Source organism: Lutjanus erythropterus, chromosome 9 (genome assembly GCF_056507025.1).
Source record: "Lutjanus erythropterus isolate fLutEry1 chromosome 9, fLutEry1.hap2, whole genome shotgun sequence".
Taxonomy (NCBI): domain Eukaryota; kingdom Metazoa; phylum Chordata; class Actinopteri; order Lutjaniformes; family Lutjanidae; genus Lutjanus; species Lutjanus erythropterus.
In genome coordinates, this window is record NC_139325.1 from 33,818,495 (window position 1) to 33,838,862 (window position 20,368).

The 20,368-nt window shown below is 41.3% G+C and overlaps 1 protein-coding gene across 2 annotated transcripts; it reads left to right on the plus strand.

Moving 5' to 3' along the window:
- The first annotated feature begins 67 nt into the window (after positions 1-67).
- iffo1b (intermediate filament family orphan 1b) lies at positions 68-16,348 on the plus strand. Of its 2 annotated transcripts, XM_084727247.1 has the most exons (9): positions 69-1,728; positions 8,081-8,141; positions 9,146-9,241; positions 10,722-10,862; positions 10,977-11,161; positions 11,268-11,394; positions 12,797-12,886; positions 13,259-13,389; positions 15,169-16,348. In XM_084727247.1, exons 1-9 carry the CDS (start codon positions 767-769, stop codon positions 15,269-15,271), a joined length of 1,896 nt encoding a protein of 631 aa, XP_084583373.1. In that variant the 5' UTR covers positions 69-766; the 3' UTR covers positions 15,272-16,348. The 2 variants fall into 2 exon arrangements, with proteins under 2 accessions (XP_084583374.1, XP_084583373.1); XM_084727248.1 differs by lacking the exon at positions 9,146-9,241 and having other exon boundaries at positions 68-1,728.
- The last annotated feature ends 4,020 nt before the right edge of the window (positions 16,349-20,368 follow it).

Genomic DNA, 20,368 nt, shown 5'->3' on the forward strand with positions numbered 1-20,368 from the left:
ATCACAGAAAAGACATTAGTTAAGAATTATACGTGCGACAATACTAGTGAACCATATACAGTACATTAAGGTAAGAGAGGAATACAAAGCTGATCAATCACAGAAATCAGGAAATAATTAGCCTATAAATATGATACTGGTAAACCTTCACTGAGTTTTTATCTTATATGTTATTCATCATTCACCTTTGACTCCTAATTTCCCAGAATCTGAATTATTTCTTGTGTAAAACGACATGAACACTTCCTGGCTGAGTGTCACGAGGCTATTTCCCAGAAAACAAGGAGTTAATAGATCAGCGCCGCTCTATTCCAGTATTTACGGTAGCCGTGCTCTTCCAATCCCGCAGCACTTGTCCTCCAGCCTGCGGTTACATCTTGTTGCCAGAACTTCAGTGACGCGGTGACACTGGATTTCATTGTTATTCATTCATGCTCTGCGTCTTTTGCTTCCTTTAATTGCGTTTATTTTTGCAGAACATCAAACCGAGGCGCTGCTCCGGCGTTGCCGCAATTTCTGTCGGTGCTCGCAGCTCGTTTGGAGTCGCTTTGTGATGTTTTGTTGCAGACGGTTAAAGGAGCACTGATCCATCAGCCGACGCTAAGACCTCTGAGCTTTAAGGATAAGATTCTTATTTAGACACGGTTACATAATAAGGCAAAGACTGGCGTCTGGTGCGCACGTCTTTCGGGTACGTTTATCTGCTGTTTCTTATTTATCTAGTTATTTTTATTCTGTTGTAGCAAGATAATTCCCGTCCGTGTTCATGCCAGATCTGCAGCGCTTTAGTTTTCCATACCATAGCATGAATCCTTTGTTGGGGGCCAATACGCATCTCCAACAGCATCCGCAGCAGAGCCAGGCTCCCGGACACCCAGATTCCCCCTCAGGCCTCCTGCCCGAAGCCGTTTTCGGTGGATCAGACCCTGCGTCTTTTCTCCTGGGTGAGCAGACCGGCCCGGGGCCTGATCAGTCGGGGCCTGACTTCACCGCACCCTCACAGACCTCACCTTTCCTCCATCACTACCAGCCCCGCACTGTGCCGCACCCCCCTGCAGCCATGGCTCTGAGAAACGACCTGGGCTCCAACATCAGCGTCCTTAAGACTCTCAACCTGAGGTTCAGGTGCTTTTTGGCCAAAGTGCACGAGTTAGAGCGCAGAAATAAGATCCTTGAGAAGCAGCTGCAACAGGCGCTGGATGCCAACAAGGGCTGTGCAGGTGGATGCTGTGAGGGCAGGGCGCACACCCAGGAGGCAGGTGTGCAGACGGGGTTTGTGGGGACCATAGCTCTCAGGCCCGGCTCCCTCCCCTTCCACAACACCAACAACTCAGCCAGGAGGCCCACAACACTGTTCCCACCACCTCTCGCCACCACCACCCTCCCACCTGCAGCCGCTGAAAACTCCAGCTCATCCCAAACTAATAACCCAGCCATCACCATCAGCCAGTCCTCTCCCTGCGTGGACTCCCCCGGCTCTGCCTCCAAAACCATCCCGGGCCAGGGGGCCTCTACCAACCCTCCTCCACGGTTCCTGCCCGGCACCATCTGGTCCTACAACCACACCCGCAAGTTTGGCCCTGGTGCGGAGCGTCTGACCAGCCCAGGAGTGTCCTGGGTGCACCCTGATGGAGTCGGGGTCCAGATTGACACCATCACCCCTGAGATCAGAGCCCTGTATAATGTCCTGGCCAAGGTGAAGAGGGAGAGAGACGAGTACAAACGCAGGTAAATGGAGTAAAATCCTTTAATTACACTTGTAACAGTTCTACAGGGTACATGGAGTAGAGCTGCAATGATTAATCGATTAGCGTCAACTATTTTGATAATCAACTAATCGTTTTGAGTAGTTTTTTAAAAAGAGAAAAAGTCAAAATTCTCTGATTCCAGCTTCTTAAATGTGAATATCTTTGGCTTGTGGACAAAACAAGATGTTAAAGGACGACATCTTCAGGTTTTTGCAACAAGTTTCACAATTTTTTGACATTTTATAAACCAAACAACTGATCAGTTAATCAAAAAAAGCATCAACAGATTAATGAAGAATGAAAATAATCCCTAGTTGCAGCCCTAACATGTAGTTTTCTTAAGTGTATGTAATGCTCTATTTTGGAGGAGTGAGCAGAGCTGTAAAGCAGCTGCAGACCAGCTGTCTCCGACAACAAGCCGAGTCAGCACAACGCCTCTCCATCCATCACCTCCAGCCTGACCCTGCATCACGTCTGACCACAGAGGCAGGTGCTGCTGCTACAAATACACCCCAAAATTAACACGTGACGAGCTAAATATAAAGAAGAATGAAGGTCAAAGCTTAACAGAGGCGTGCGAGGATCAGTCTGGGGCACAAATGTTCACTTCAAAGCTCCCGAGAGACCCTGACTCACCCAAGGGTGGCGTAGTTCATGGGAAGTTTAGGGAAAATCCATCGTGAAGTAGAGCTCATGTTGATCGTTCAGGTGCTTTTTATTGTCCTGTGAAACTGATCAAGAGTCTCATCATGAAAGATTTAATGACGATGATGATGAGGGCAGCACAATTAATCATAATGTCATCAAAATTAAAAGATGGCTTAGAGCAATATGCAAATGATAGAAGCAGCAATTTTTGGATGAAGCAAAAAAATGTGTGAAAAACAGCATTATTAGGAAATACTGTAGTGCTGCAGAGATGTCCTGGTTGACAAGTTTGTTCTCCAGTTGTGAGAAAATGTTTGTTTGGTACAGACTGCAACAAATGTCACATCATCATGATTTTAATTGTTTTTTTTTAGTGAAAATGTAAAAATGATCATCCCCACAGATTGTGAATCGTATCATAATCTCAATATCTGTCACAATAATCTTAATAATACGTTTTGTTTTGTTTTTTTAAACCACATTGTTCAGCCCGAATGATGTCATCTAAAGATAAATCCTGGAGGTGGTCCAGATTGGCCTGTTACTGAAACAAACACAGTGATGATGCTTTAACAGCAGCCTGAGTGTTTTTTAACTGGGACATATTGAACATTTGTGATTCACAGTGAGCCTCATAAAAGCCTTAAATTTTAAATATGAGCTAGAGCTCAGATGATCGGTCGATCATAGCATTTATTTTTAAAATTGATATTTGATTGTCTTCGACACAATCAGTGGTTCTGGTTACTGTTTCTAGCTTTTCAAAAAGTAACATTTTTATTCTGTTTTATATGAAAATTGATTGAATATTGTTGCATTCTGGAACCAAGTCAGTCACTGGAAGCCACTTTTTTTTTTTTACATTTTGTTGACAAAACAAGAAAAAAGTAAATTAGTCTGCAACTTACGATTATTTTCATTATTGTTTAGAAAGTGTCTTCAAATTCAAAAGCAACAAAGTCTCACATTTAAGGAGCTTTAACCAGGAAATGTTTGATGTTTTTGCTTGAAAAATTACTGAAATGATTAACAAATGATTAACAAAATAGTTGGCAGAAGGGATGAGTGATGTCTTCTGAATTTGCATGTCCACGTTGTCCACAGTGTATTGAGAGAAAAACAATAACAGCAGCCTGCAGAAAGGAAACGCCTCTGCCACCGATGTCACTGAGCATCTTGGGTTCACCTAACACACTACCCCAAAAACAGAAGGCTTTTAAAAGATGTTATGATGGTAGAGGCCTCAGTGGTCGATGACCGTCAGCCATCGATGATAGAACGTGACGATGCCGTTGTCCATCCACCCAACCCTTGTTGGGAACTTATTTTATTTCTATCGACTAATCAGTTATTCGACTAATTGTTGCAGCTCCACCGTTAACCCAGAAAATAACCCGCAGATTAATTACTAAAGAAATTAATCGTTAGTTGCTTCCTGAGGATCATGTAACATTTCAAACAAAACTTCCCTGAACACATAAATCGCTCTGATGTCCAGTTTAGTCAGACAGCTGTCTGCGTTTGCAGATCACTGGCACAGCACAATGTGATCTCTCTTTTATGGTGGATTTCTCCTTTAACGTGTGAAGGAAAACAGCCAACATGTTGTTAATTCCATTGTGAATCTGAAGGATAATATGACGGTCGAGGATTATGTGTTATTATCCGTCCTGAGTGAACTGCAGTGGCCCCCGTGTTCCAGCACATTCATCGCTGAATTCCTTCAAATTATCTCCAAATGAGCAGCCATGCATTCTTCACAGAGGAGCTCCTGACCACAGGATAGAGGGCTCTTTGTGAAGGACAAGCACGACGCGAACTGCCTAAGAGAGTGACACCAGACACATGATTTAATTGTGCCACATGCGGACACTTGCGAGTGGTTGATTTACTGACCTCTTGTCCATGAAGTTGACAGTTTTGTTCCACTACCTGTGAATTGGGGCGTGTGTCCACCTCATTGTTCGAATCGGTTTCTGTTCAGCCTTCTTTCTCAGCCTCTGTGAGCTAACTGTAGGGTATCGGTTTACTTCGGGACAATGGCGGCATTGAAGCCTGTTTCTCCAGGTGAAACTCTCTGCTTCAGATTCATGGTCATTACCTATGCAGTCAGATATTCATAACAGATCTCAGTTTAATAATGGAACGTCCTGTGACCCCCCTGTGCCCTGTTTTTATGTCTGTTTGAGAAAATAAACTCACTTATGAATTAATTTATCTTAAAGGAGAAATCTGTTGTATATTTACAGTAATAACTCATAAAATGACCACGATATGTCATTAGAAATTAAGGAAACACGCAGAAGTTGAAATACTTACTTCTCTAGCAATAACACTACAGCCACAGTGTCGTCCTTTAAAACTTCTGCTCTGGCCGAGTTCAAATTAATGCTGAATGTTTGCCGAATAAGTAAGTCTTTGTTTATGAGTCCTAAGAAATCATTAGTAATCTTTTAGAAGCAGTAGATGTTTAAAATGGTTAAATTCAGCAATTTGTTCGTGGAGTCTGGCGGGCAGTGAGACAGACAGCCACTGAACTCAGTGATGTGCTCGTCTTGTGCTCCTGCAGTGTTTCTGCAGCCTGCATGAGCTTCCTCGAGTCTTGGGGAGAGGGGATGGAAGAAAAACTCGTTTCAACAATATATTGTATACTAAACAGAATTCAGCATATTTAATATAACCTCTGTGGCTCCAATTCACTATTTAGACTGCAGTACTCACATATAGATGCACAATTGTTAAACTTTAAAATGAAAATTGTGATGCAAAAATTATAATTCCTCCTGATCATGAATTTTGTCACAACTGCAATATGTGTTAAAATAATCACTGATTTTTTTTTACTAATCATGCAGCTCTAAGTCTCTCTTTTTACAGATTTGTTTTTACCGCCATCTTGCTCTTTTCTACCAGTTTTGTTTTTTTATTCAAGGACAACTCATCTTTCTCTCCCACCTGCCCCTTTACCCTACATCTATTTTTGCCCCTCACTCCCCCGCACCGCCCCTCAGACTCTCACTGTCTCTTTCTCACAAAAACCCCACGCAGTCCCACACACTTCCTCTCCCTCTGTCATGCTCTCTGCCTCTCTTCTCTCCCACTGCGCAGCCCCCTCTCCACGCTCCTCTCACACTGTATCTGCAATGCAGCATGCACTGCAAGCTGTAACTGCTGGATGGGGGCTTGGCTTGCAGAAGGAGGCACTTCTCTGCTTTCTGCACGCTCTCACCTTACTGATCAGACAAGCACCCTCTACGACAACAACAACTCCAGTTTCATGACTCAGTTTCTTTCAGATTTAGTATTCCCTATAGGCCTCCATGTGCCGCAGCATTCTGCATTTCAAACAGCATTTATATAAGAGGCTACAGACTCTGCAGTGAGTGGATTTCCCCCGGGCATGTGTGTTGTATGAAGTCACAGAATCTGAGATCACATGCAGGATCTGAGCTGAAGCTTTTAGATGTATTAAAACTCAGATTCATGGGCCAGTCGTCTGAGCTGCACCACAGCGTAGCATACAATTCATCAAACAAGCCGTTCATCAGTGAGTGAATAAGCAAATTGCTCAGTCAGTCACTCCAGCGCCTGACGGTCAACTTCTTGTGTCATTCCTCCTTTTGCAAACGAAGGTGACTGATCCTGATCTTGAAATTGCAGAGCGATTTTAAAGGTGTCCTTTGGAGTTTCATCGTACAGGGAAACCTGCTTAAAATAAAGAATTGACTCCTTTCCTATCGCCAGTAGACAAGCATGCCTTTCTTTTTTTTCCTGATGTGTCACATTTGATGTCACAAATGTGCCAGAAAACAGGGTGAGCAAACAGCAGAAAGCAGCATGGAGGCCTGTGACACGATTACAGTGATTGCTTTTCAGTATCTTTTACCACCCTTTCAATCTCATAGCCGACTAATTTGGAGTGGAGACGGATGGAATTTGTGACGGGTTGCAGAAATTATAGACGAAAGTTACAAGCCCTCAAGTATCATGCCAGGAAAGGGGGTGAAAATTATCGTGTGCACCCAGGTGTCACGCTTCTGTTACTCATCCATTACTCAGAGCTGGAGCTGATAAATACCCATGACTACTGCAGAGTCATTTGACCCGGGAGTGAATGCACAGAGTACCCGTTCTCACTGAAGATAAAAGCCTGATGTTAGTGGGTATTAGTATGTTTTTTTTTTTTTGTCCAGTGTAAAAGAGGCTTAACAAAAGTTTTACATTCACATGCATTGTGTATATCCTTGAGCTTTCAACAAATGTGTCAACTGTGTTTTCTTCCGCATAAAACATTTGCAGTATTTAAATCCAGCATTGCTTACATTCATATTTACTCGCTAGCAGTCCTGTCCTTCCCTGTCTTTCTGGTGCATCGCTGGATATTTTGGCATGTTACCGCCACCTCTAGATCAGTAGAAGAGTTTAAAACCATGATCCGTGCGCGTTTGTGTACACAGGATTAAAAATATGGTACCCACTCCTACATGGGAGATGTTAGCTTTCAGGATTTTCTGCCAGAAAGCATAGAGGGCTTTAGGAAGTCAGGTGAGAGAGTATAGAGAATGACAACATCCAGGAGTAGTTAGTGGTGGATGAATAGGTTTAATTATTATTTTCAGCTTTCTGTCACGGTTGGTCACATTAAGGTAACAAAAGTACTTTTAGGAAAGGATCATGAACTAAAATGGACCTTTAACCACATGTTAGAAAGGCTTTCTGAGAGAAATCCTTCTGCCAGAACTTCTCCCATGTTCCACCCATTCACAGAGGAATGGCTCCGTAGCTCTACTAGAGGTCAAAAACTCCACAGGGAGCATTTAAGTGGGATAAATGTCGAGTTAGATATGTTTTATGCTCGGAGCAGATGCAATTTTCAGCAGTAGAGCCAAACCCATAAATCAGGCAGGCTGATATACTGACCTTGGCAGCTTATTACAGATATGTGTGTATTGGTGTATATATGTCAACAGTGGTACGGAAATGCCGAACCAGGTTTCAAGCAACTTAGAAACAGTGACGCCATTACAAAATCTGTCCAGACAGAGTTCTTAGGGAATGCTGGAAATCCTTGAAAATACTTGAATATACTGAATGTGCTTGGATTTTGAATAAAGTGCTAGAAACTGTTTGTTATGAAAGTCATGCAATAACAATTTCAAATTGCTCTCTGACTTAAAAGGTTTCTGTTTAGATTAAGAAATGAAATAAGTCATACAGAGCTTGAAAATGATTTATAAAAATGAATTATAAAAAATAATTAAAATTTAGGTTATTTGGTTTTATACGGCCTCACTCTGGCCAGCTGTCTTATATTGGATGCTAGGTCTGATTACAGACAGGTGACACACTTTGAAATATGGCATTGACACAATTGTGGTTGATTTTTAGCACAGTAACATCAGATTTAATATGATGAAGAAATGGAATAAGGCCTTATCATTTTGAGCAGGTATCTGTTATTTACCATAGCTGTACGGCTGAAAATGCACTTTGAAAACTGCTTGAATTTGACTTTGGAAAAGGTTTAAGAGGTTTATTCATTCCCTTTTATGCGGGTCCAGAAGATGCATAAATGGTCAAATACACAGTCAGATACTGATAAGCAGATATTAGTGAATGTTTATTGTCTGTCTGTTTACATTAAGACATCAATGAAAATATTCTTTACTTTTTGTGTCTGTTAGATGGGAAGAAGAATACACCATGAGGATGGATCTGCAACAGAAAATTGCAGACCTACAAGAGGTAATACTATGCAGGCCTTTATGTGAGTGTGTGAGTGTGTTTAAATAGACATGGCAGGAGACCAACAATGCAGTGTGTCTGATCTGAAGGTGTCTTCACACTTGACGGCTTTGACAGAATGACTCATTAACACAACCAAACTAAATTGTTGGGTGTGACACTTGACCATAACGATACCATGAACATACCATGTGTGCTTTCTTGGTCCGTCAGCACTAATCAGAGTGTCAGTGGTTAAGCAGACGTTTAGTGTTCATTAAACCGATGAGCTAGTTTAAATACAGTGTACTTTAGCCGTTACAGCGGGAGGCAGTGAGCGCTCACTCTGCTGGCTCTGATCATTATCTTTCTGCAGAATGTATCATTACAACACTGGTTCAAGTCCTGACTCACACAAAGCTGTTGCACTCTTCTCTAATCAGCTTTCCTCTATTGCTTGACCACTGACCATCAGCTGATTAAAGTGCACAGGTGATTTTATTTTAAAAGCTGCAGAAATCATAAAATAGAGCTTGTGTTTTCTTGTCTTGCATGAACACCTGCTGTCAGGTTGGTTGCCATATTTGTGCTTCCTTCCAACCAGTGGTTTGTTTATTTCCTGTGTGCATATGTGGGTGGCTGGGTAGGTGTGTACACATGTGCACACATGCTTGTGTATTTGAACGCACGCTTACCATTGCCAGGAATCTACACCTGACACCGTTTAGCAAGCAGTGCCTCATTAACATGAGACCACAAGCAGCAAAACACCACTTTAGACTGAGAAGATATTGTAGTATTATGAATAAGTCATCAGGGAGAAGAGAGAGTTATGATGCCATCAGACAAATCCAGAGCTCCCCAGGGAAGATTATGCATTTAGGATTTACAATGTTTTTCTGAGCTTTGCCGATAAAGGCTTTTATTTTGTTGATGACCTTGCATGCTTGCATAAAGTAACTTGTAAGTTCCTGTAAAGACACACGCATGTTTCAGGCCCACATGTGTGTTCTTTGTGTGAACAGGACCTGCAGGAGAGTGAAGGCTGTCAGGACGAGCTGGCTCTCAGAGTTCAGCAGCTGAAGGCAGAGCTGGTTCTCTTCAAAGGCCTCATGAGCAACGTGAGCAAAGCACAACCTATACAATCACATACCAGTCATACATACTCATGGCTATGACATTTAGCACTAATAATATATCTCTCTGCTTCTCAATGGATGGACTGTGTCATTCAACTCAACTCAACAAGTAAAATGATATTATAAACTCTGTGTAAAGGATCCATAAGTTCTCATCCATGTGTGACATCTGACACAGAACTCCACAATCAGTCATGTTTTCAGTGTGGATGGACCATTTGAAGGCTTATACATCAGTAATAAGTAGGGATATCACAATACCAGAAATTCTGTAGCACATACAAATATCAGTGAAATTCCTCGATTCTCAATACCCATTTTGATACCACAGTGAAAAACAATAGAACAATAAAAATAATGGATATGTGTATTTCAGGATAGGGATAACAAAGGTTGTACTTTGGATGCTTTATTAATGTACCGTTAACATAAATTGAAACTCACTCACCTTGAATTCTTCTGAATTCTATAAATCTTGATGCCTGTCTTTAAGGTGCATGGCTGAGTTTGAAGTGTTTCCTCCAGTTGAATGGCCCCATTTGCATGCTGGTTTTTGCAAAGTAGTAATTATTCATTCTTGATGATCCGCCTCCAACACAAAGTACATCCATACAGGATTTGACAAGTTGAGGCAGAGCTGTCACCGCAGCTGCACTTGTCACCATTTTCAGTGTGCTGTTGTTCTTCCATGCTGGTGGGCGTTCTTCTTCTTCCTCTGGCGTTCAACAGTAGACTAGAAAACTTGTGTGTATATGCTGCCCCATCTGGCCCGGAAGAATTGCATCCTGGTACCTATGGTACTGTAGGAAACAACATCAAAACAGCATCAACTTGGTACCAAAGAATCATTTCTTGTGACATCCTTAGTAAGAAGCTATGAGTTGACATGTTGATAGGAAGACCCCTTACCTACCTGCATTATTATCAAATAAATGTGTGTATGCATACTTGCCAACCCTCCCAATTTTCCTAGGAGACTCCTTTACCTGTGTTTCTCCCAATTTCTGAAAAAAAAAATCACATCCTTCCCTCCTTTTCATTGAAACAACCTGTTCCTGACTGTGTGTAAGTAAAAGTAAAAGTCTACTGTTTCCACCCAGACAATGCAGCTACACCAAACCAGACTTCCTAAGAAGTCTTTCTTTGTCTCAAAGAAAGTCTTAAAGGAAAAGGTATGCATTTTCTAAAATCTGCTGCATCACTTTTCTTTTAGGGGCGGGGTTGAAAAATAAATGAATGAAAAAAAAGCTTCAAGGTTGGAAACTATGCGTGTATGTAACAGAAACACAAGGACACACTGGAGGAGGACGTAAATCATTTTTCGGACGACCCAGAAGTTGTTCTTATTGATTGCTTGTTACTGCATTACTTGTCATCATTTATAAAGCAGTAGATAGAAGTATTTTTCTAGTAAATGTTCCCTTCCCTTTGTCTTCTCTGGTTCCCTCTGTCCTCTGTGTAGAACCTGTCAGAGTTGGACAGTAAGATCCAGGAGAAAGCCATGAAGGTGGACATGGACATCTGCCGCAGGATCGATATCACGGCTCGTCTCTGTGACGTAGCCCAGCAGAGGAACTGCGAAGATGTGATCCAGATGTACCAGGTACCAGCGAGTTCACGCTCTCACCTGTGCTTCTTTTATCCGTGATCAAATCCACCGACTTTGTCCTGCGTGCTGACGGTGGCGGTCTGACCTTTTCTGATTGTATCCCTGCAGGTTCCCAACAACCAAACATCCCTAAACTGCCGCCGGAAGCAAACTCCCATGTCCTTCAACGGGAGCGAGTGTGAGGAGCCCGTGAGCACCTCTGAGAGCGATGGGGGCGTGGTCAAAGAGGAAGAGCACTGTGGCTCATCAGCCAATCAGATCAACGAGGAGATGCAGAGGATGCTGAACCAGCTGTGAGTGGTCTGACTTTGAGATGTGAAGATGAGTATAACGTCATTGTCCTTCAGTCCTGCACCTCTGCTAATCATTTTTCAATGTGTGTGTGTTTTTAATTTTAAGGCGTGAATGTGAATTTGAGGATGATTGCGATAGTCTGGCCTGGGAGGAGACCGAGGAGACGCTGCTTCTTTGGGAGGACTTCCCAGGATGCACCCTGCCTCCTGACCCCACCCACCCACCAGGAGAGGTAGGCTTTGGTCACATGACTTTTTTAAAATGAGATCTTTGAGCTCTGGTTTTAAGGAATGGACTGAAATACATGAACAAAACAAAGGCAACTCATAACAAACTGCGTTCATAGCAACGGTCTGTTATACAGAAAGACAGACCTTTGGAGTTCTGTAATTGACCAATCATCATCATCATCATCAAATTTAACAAAGCAATGTAATGAAATACTAATAATATTAACGCAGCCCTGTCTTAATCTGCAACTGTGCAGAAAAACAGGGTTCAATCTGTTAGTTTGTCTGTGTTATTGTGTGACTTCGGTGAATGTGAACTAATCTAATAACTATCTAATAACTAATCTTTTAAAACTCACATGATAACGCAAACAATCTGAATGATCGAGGCGGTGGTAGACCAGCAACTCCTGTGCTCTGCACGGTAAAATTACTGATTTTGTTTGTGGAGTCTGGTCTGATATTTGCCTTATATAACGACGATTTCCCATCAGAAAATTTGTCTGAAAATATTCAAAATATTGCACACACTAAACTGATATAGACTTTTTTTTTAGTTGGGGCTTTTTTAGGTGGCTAAAGTACATTTTCTTGCCGATCCTGTCCACAGCTATTCATTGCTTAGCTTCCCACACTGGGACTCTTGTTGCTGCTCCAAACTGAGGGTATACAGACCATCATCAACTGTAGATAATAACCATGAGTAGGTAACTCATACAACTCCAGGTCAGATAACCCAAACTATCCTTTAATATCTTCAGTCAGTGCTTCTTTGGTGTAATTGTCTTGAAGAAAGACACTGGGAAAGCAGAATTTGCGTGTGCCCACACATTTTTTCACTTGTCATCCTACAGACAGCTGCATGTGTGTTGATATTTTTGGTTCAGATTTCAGGAAGCTTTTAAAGACAGTCTGATGTCATGAGTGGAATTGATGTGCAGTCCAATCCACTGACCTTCACAGATCTCCTGTGGCTGTGCTGTTTCAGGACACACACACACACACACACACACACACACACACACACACACACACACACACACACACACACACACACACAGACGCACACACACAGACAGATGCTGTGTCTGGCTTGTATTAGTGTACAGTGTGTTTGTTTCCAAGAAATGCATGTAGGTGTTTGTTTTCATTCGTTGGCTGTGTGGTATCTGAACAGTCTGCTGCCCCGCTGAAGGGAGAAGCTGCATTAGTCAGTGAAATCTGAGCTGATGGGACAATAAAGCCGGCTGTGCTTTAATAGTCGTGTAACTTATTATTTTGTGTCTGACTGTGTGATGATTAGCACACAAACACATGTTCTGCTTCCTGCTAAATGTTGCTCACACGTGTGTCCAGATGCAGACATACTCAAAATCTCTCTCTTCTCTCTTTTGTCTCTACCAGGAGGACTGTCTGGAGAAGGTGATTAATGACACTGAATGTCTTTTCAAGTCCCGAGAGAAGGAATACCAGGAGACAATTGACCAGATTGAGGTCAGACACTTCACTTGCTCGTAGTTTTAAATTACAAATATCCCAGTATTGCAGGTTTTCATTTACACAGTGACATGCAGTTTTTCTCCTTTATGTTGCTTTGATGAATTCCTCAAGCAGGGCTCAAGAGCTCCTCAATGCATTTGTCTCTCCTGTTTTCTTGTTAATTGTATTGTACTGTATATTCACTTTTTTTTTCTCACATGTGTAATTAGACATCTTCTTTACTTAAGCATGAGGAGCTGTTTAAAACTTACCAACAGTAATTTGCCCTGCATGTAACCAGGACCTCATTATTGTGCAGGAGTAACCCAACCTTTTATGGCAAACACACGTTAAGAATTTGTTTGACCGCATGTTTTCTGACTCCAGCTGGAACTGGCCACAGCAAAGAGTGACATGAACCGACATCTGCATGAGTACATGGAGATGTGCTCGATGAAGAGAGGTCTAGATGTTCAGATGGAGACCTGCAGGAGGCTCATCACACAGAGTGGAGACAGGTAACAACACACTCAAACTGGCTTTCAGTCTAGATTAATATATCTTTCTGTCCATTTGCTTTTATTTTGGCAGCACTTAATTTTGCAGGTTGTTTGGTTTCCTACATTAAAACTTTAAGTCCCCCAAGTGTTATTTTCAAACATTTAACAAATGGTTTATAACACAGTATAATGTAGTTGTGCGCTGCAGTGAGGACATTTTAAGGTGTTCATTAATGTATATGCATTAATGTCGGGCTGACCTAGTTTTAGCAACGAAAGCTGGGAGATCAGTCTCTATAAAGATATTTTCTTAGTCCTGCCTCTTTTTGTTCTGTGCTCTAACAGTTGAGTTACCGCTGTTAACTTTCTCCTACCTAGATTACTTTAGCCAGCCAGCATTTAGCTAACATTAGATATCAGATATAACAAGCTAGATAATGATTGTAAGTGCTTGGTAATGTACAGTATTTGTCAAAATTTTTATGTTCTATCTTTATAAGATATATTTCTATATTATTACAACTGTGTTTCACTATATTGGCATTCATTATCTGGTGGAGGGACGCTCTGGTGTTCTGGGATTTTATCTAGTAGGTTATTTCTTATTTCACCATTTTAATTCTATTTAATTCTCCACCTCATTTGAGTGTTTACTCACAAACAGTTCAAAACTGAGGTTGTCTTTTCACGTCACTACACCTCTGGTCTGTTACTGCACAAACACTGGCTTGCCCCTGCGTCTTTCTGCTTCACTGTCTCTGTGTCTCCTCTGTTGTATGTTTTATAAAGTCGCCCAAAAATCTAGGGCTGTCCCGAAAACCTTTTTATCGAGTAGTCATGGTGCTTCCTCCTCCTCCTCTCCGACCTGCTGCCCGCCTCAGAGTCACTTGTGCTGCTGGCGTTTTGTTGGTCACTGTCAAGCTCTTGCTGAAGCTGCTGTCTCTCTCTGCCAAGAGAGGCGGCGGTCCAAGAGACGATGGAGGCAGCAAAGAAGAAACAAGTTGGAGGCCTGTGTGGTGCGTCCAGCTCACGCTGAAGCTGCTGCAGCTGTGTCTGGTGTTTCTGTCAGAGACAGACAAAGAAGCAGTGGCAGCAACTTCAGCGTGAGCTTGACACAACAAACAAAAAACAAAAGCTTGACAAAACAACGGCTGCACGAGCGACGCAGATGCAGTCAGCAGGGAAAAAATATAGATGCGTATGAATAGCCAAATGCTAATTTTGTTGTTCAAATACCATGGCAACAAACAAAGCTATGAAGCTTCGTAAGCTTCATTTTAGATTTTTTTGCTAGTGATTCCGTCTTCCCAACAGCAGGTGAGCCGTGTGGAGGTGTCTTGTTGTTAATGACGTAGCCTATCAAAATAATTGAAACCGACATTGAACCAAATGACATTGGCACCAACCAGGTGGAGTTATAAATTTTCACAAAACAGCTGCATAAGTAGGCATGTACATTAAACAAGAGACGCTCTCTGTCTCGGTTTCTCTGCAGAGAGTGTGTGTCAATAAACGTCCTCTGCAACAGCACAACAAACAGAAATGGGAGGAGTAGAGTGAGGGGAGCTTGACTAATGGATTAACTGATTGTGGGTGGCATCGTTCTCTTGTATGGATACTTTTAGGAAAAAAACAATTATACCTGGGTGGGAAACACTGCAATCACTTCCCTTAAAATTATTGGAAACGTCAATTACTGTGTCACCTCTTTTTCTAACACCAAATAAAATAGAAATTAATGATCTGTTACATTTGTGCATCTCTTCTTTTTCCATCGCGTCTCTCTGTCTCCCGCAGTAACTCTGCAGCACCTGCGTCCACCACTGAGGACGGCGACCAGAGAGAGAGCGACAGGTCCTCGGCGTCTCCGCCTTCTTCCTCGAGTGCTGGGAGATCTTGACACTTCCTCTCTCCGGCAGCGATGGGAGCTGCGGTCGTGTGACCTCCGCTGCATCCAGCTACAGTACCACACCAACGCAATACACACCTGTAACTACGGCAACACCATGTTTACATATGAACCTCTCCATTTACACTGTTTATTCTTCCTGCTGTCCAAGCAAATCAGAGACTTTGAGCACTGGAAATGCGATCGAGTAGCAGAACTGCATTTTCATCATTACTGCTCCATGCGGATGTCACTGCCCTGCAGAGGAAAGAGGTCGTCTTGTAGTTGGACCCTGTCATAGGAAAGTGACATTTACATTGGATTGTTCTGTGGAGATTCAGAAGGTTGCAGATGCAGAATTTATTGTAAGTAAACGGGCTGATATCCTTGCTGTGGGGTAGGCAGTGCAGTTCTGTAGGCTACAGGAAAAAAACGCATGACTTATTCACTCCACACACAATAAAACACTTGGTAACCCGGGCATCTGACGCTCATCATCAAGCAAATAAACCGTTGTTAAGGTCACTAGAACCCCATAAACTCCACACTGCACAAATTTACAGGCTGATGATTTAGCTCGTACCAGTAAAGAAACAAAAGAAGAGCGAGCAGGGTAGTTTGAGTCGTGTAACAAAGATTGTCCTGGAGTGAAATTAATGTATTCCTGGGTTTGATTGGAAGGTTTGGTATTGATCATGATGAGCTTGAGTCTAATAAGATGTCATAATGCAGCATTTTACTGCCTTGCAGCTGCAGATTCTGAGCTCGCTTTGTATCTGTATAATAACAGATAAAGCAACAGGCAAAGCAAACCTTGAGTCATAAATAAATCATGACATCTGTGCTTCATTTAACAAACCATAAAGTGGAAAAATTATTTTAAAAAATAACCAAAATATTAGGTGTGTGTATATTGGAGCAGCGTGCCTAATGCCTCCTCATTCTTGCTGATATAAATTAGGTACGGTACCAGTATTAACAGGATCCAAACGGGATTTTAACAGTTTGACCATATTATCCGTCACTGATGTACTCTGGAGTTCCTAGCTCAGTTAATGTTGCATTAAATCTGCAAATAAATGGCCAAAACAGCTCAACGTGTCAGAATATATCCACTGCAGTTACAATAAATGAACATCAGCACCATATTGTTGCCAGGCAGGCTTAGAAAGAGCAAATCACACCAAAACTGCAAACTTCATACTCAGATTGATCCATCCTAGAATAGACACCAACATCAGCTTCTCAGTGGGAATAAATTTGGACACTGACTAAGCAAAGGCAGGACCACGTTTAAGGAAACATTTACAACATGTCATAACAAAAGATGCATCTGAAATCATGCAGTGAAAATCGCAGATAAAACAGTTTGAGGTGTGTATTAATATTCTATTAATGGTGCTTCATAGGAAACCCAAAGGCGTGCGAGAGGGAAGCATGTTTGTTTTCAGTTTTAAATGTAGCCTTTATCTCCATCTCGTGCAGGTAACGTTCACTCTGCACCCTCTTGAAGCTGCTCCGGAGTCACTGTTGGCTCTTCATTCTGCTCTCTGTGTCACTGATACTCAGACAAGAAAAAGTACTGTACGAATGTAAGAGTTGGGGCCGGTCCGATCTGCTGCTGTATCAGGTGCCTGTCACTGATACGTGACACTGATCCAGAATCCATGAAAAATCGCAAAGATCTCACCGCCTACTGAACATCTGTGGATTTCTGTGGTTGCAAACAAACCTAAGCCTCTTACATTTTGTCAAGGACACGCCTTACCAGAAATTATACTCTGCCCTTATTCACCTTAGTAGTAAGAATGTGACGTCACCAGTATGAAGTGTCGACATAAAAATTTTTGATTGGTTTGTTCAGTTTTTTCTCTCTAATTGGTTTTACCCAGTTTCAGCAGCAAAAGCTGGGAGACTGTCCTCAGTCTCTATCGAGTGAAGCCACAAGACTTATTGACTGACTTGTGAGTCTAGATTCAAAATGTTGTATCATAAATTATTATAGTCCCGATATTTTCTTGGCCCCAGAATTGAGCCTTCTTAGTCCTGCCCCAGTTGAGCGACCTCTGTCAACTTTCTCCTTGTGGATTACCCTTTTATTTAGCCAGCATTTTGCTAACAAAAGCTATCAAATATAACAAGCTAGCTAATGATTGTAAGTACAATTTTAAAGATGGTTAAAGGATGTTCAACGGGAACCTGTGAAAGTGTCATATAATCACATCTTAAGTCAACTAATGTTAGCAAAATGCTAGTTAGCTAATGACTGCAGATGACCTATTGAATTGCCTAGCATTTTGCTAACATTAGCTATCAGATATAACAAACCAGCTCATGATTGATGTTGCTTGGCTAGCTAGTTAGCTAGCATTTTGCTAATATTAACAATCAATATAATTAGCCAGGTAACAAATGATGAGGATTAGCTTCCTAGTTAGCTAGTGTTTGCTAGCATTAGCTAAATGAAGATGCCACTATATATGCCACTTTTGCAGGGCTCCCAGCAACTTTCTTTACTTTTCTTTTTTTTTTTAAATCAACTTCAAAATTTGGTTTTCTCTGTAAGATAGATGAACCTGGCACATAGCATATATAAGTACAGGAAACAGGAAAGGAGAAAGTTGACTGAGGTTTTGCCCGGTACAGGTTTTGCTCAACTTTTATTGGAGTACAACGTGAAAAGAGGCGGGACTTAGGAAGCGTCAATTCTGTGAATACTTGCTGAGCTCGCGGTGGACCATGAAACCACGATAACATGAGACAGTCTGCAACTGAGTGAACTAGTAACAACATGTCCTTAGTTTGGAGATATATAATAGTCTCAAAACACAGAAAAGCAAGACATTATTGGTATATATCAGAACTGGAAAAAAAAAAGTGTATCAGTGCATCTATAATGCTTAGATTCGAGTCGGGTCCTTTATTGTTCGAGCAGAGCTGCATGGTTGAGCAGAATCGCTGTGAGGAGAACTGTAAAAGAAGAACACAAAAATGGTCTGATCATGTGAGTTAGCCGCTGAGTGCCAAAATAAAATGGTCAGATTTGTAAATCAACAGGAAATTGCTGGGGAAAAAAAAAGAATGACTACATATAGCTGCCGAAGCTATTTCACCAAGGTGCTTGATGTATATAACTAAACCTATTTTTGAGCCTGTAAAGAATATATAGAAAGAAAGAGCAAATCAAAAATGTATATAAAACAATCAGCGCTATTACTTGTAAAATATAACAAAAAAAATGTTGACACGCTGGAAATAGAAAACTATATTTCTTCTATTCGTATTTCATCATCTTTTACATGTCGCAGGTGGGGTACTAGAATAATAAATTAACACGAACACATACCTCATTTTTACTTTATTTATGTTTTTTTGTGCACATTTAACCATGAACTTTAACTCAGACACACCGTCTGCTACAGTAAAACATATATTAGCATACTGCTGTCCGCAATCACTGCTGTATTATCAGACACTGTTGTCTAAATATAGTCCTGGCTGTAGTTTCTTCTGTGTGGTCGAACCAGGTGAAATGCATTTCTTCTGCTTCTACTGCGACTTGCACTTTGTTTCAGTAATAAAGACAGCAGGAGGACAGATGTGAAGCTTATATAAACTCGTGCATGTGTGGCTGTTGGAACCAGCTGAATGCTCATTGTGGTGTTTCATTACGGTTTGAATACAGTAGGAGGATGTCAGAGAAAAATCGTGTGAGACATAAAAACACACCATTTCCCTTTGTATAGGTTTACTTTCACACACTGAGTGAGTCTCTATGTATGCATGTGCCAGTGTGTATGTTTTTGGGTGTTATGTCTGTACAGTGAGTGTTTTTAAAAAGACTTTTACCGGGGCAAATGTACAACGTGAAGAAAAAGGAAGTCCAATTTGGTGTCTCTGATGTTTAAAGAGAAATTTGAGACCGAACTTAAAAATTGTAAATATTTAAATCAAATGACAAAGCAGATCGTTTTTTTTTTTCCCCTTGGTACTCTTTCTTTATGAGTGTATGGGGTTGCCAAATAAAGTCAGTTTAAAAATAACTCTAAACTAAAAAACAGAAAAGAACTACTGAAATGCGAATGCTTTAGCGAAATGACTGTACGATGGCCATGATAATATATGTGTAAAGGAAATATAGCTTTGAATATATACTTGTGTTCAAAGACTGCAGAAGAAGAATGTCCACAGTCACACACCTGAAAAGAAACTTATAAAAGTTTTGAATAAACACTGATTGCTCTGTTTGGCTTTTCTATGGAAACAATGGCAGTTAATGACAAAAAATATGTTTTTGTCACATCTTCCGTGTCTTTATGGAGGAGAAAGCCTCGCCTCAAAATATTTCAAGTAGATGATAATCTTGAGTGAGTATTGATTCAGCACTCCAGATGTGTGACTATGCAGCTTTAAATATCAAGACAGTAATCTAGGCTAAAAAAAAAAAAAAAAAAGGCTTCACTGCAGAGCTACAGTATGTAAATGTGTCAAGAAAGACCGAAAGAATAAAAGATGCAACTGAGCAACAAGATTATGTGTGATTTTTTTTTTTTTTTTTTTCATTTCTGTGTCTTTCCATTCAGGCTTTTCTGTCTGTTAGCTGGAAAATGAATAAATGAGAGGGCCGCGAATGAAACTCTCCATCTTGTTGGGTTTGTGATGGAAATCTCTGAATGGGATATCACAAAATGTAGGCGAACATTAATATGCAGAGGTGGAGAGTAACTAAGTATATGGGCAGGGCATGGCTCAAAATGAATCTAATATTTATAAGCATGGTTTCGTTAGTGTTAATCATTGTGTTTTTGTTTCCTTAAAAGGAGCTGTTTATATCTACATAGGGAGCAGGTCCTCTTCAACCAAGGCCGACATGTTGCACCAACATGTTTTTACAGTAGATCAGAGCAGACAAACCAAACACTGGCTGTAAAGGGGACCTCTTGTGTCTCTTTCTGCCACCGTAGTTTCTCCTGCATGCTTGGAAGGGGAGGATGAGGTGAGTTGGTTGCAATCTAAAACCTCATTCCACCTTATTTTCTACTCTCTAGTCCTTTAAGTACAATTTTGAGGTACTTCTATTTTATGCTACCTCATACTTCTAATACACAA

Coding starts and splice junctions, on each gene's coding strand:
- iffo1b (XM_084727247.1), top strand. CDS start 767: ATGCCAGATCTGCAGCGCTTTAGTTTTCCATACCATAGCATGAATCCT. Junction 1,729..8,080: donor AGAGACGAGTACAAACGCAG/GTAAATGGAGTA, acceptor TGTGTCTGTTAG/ATGGGAAGAAGAATACACCA. Junction 13,390..15,168: donor ATCACACAGAGTGGAGACAG/GTAACAACACAC, acceptor TGTCTCCCGCAG/TAACTCTGCAGCACCTGCGT.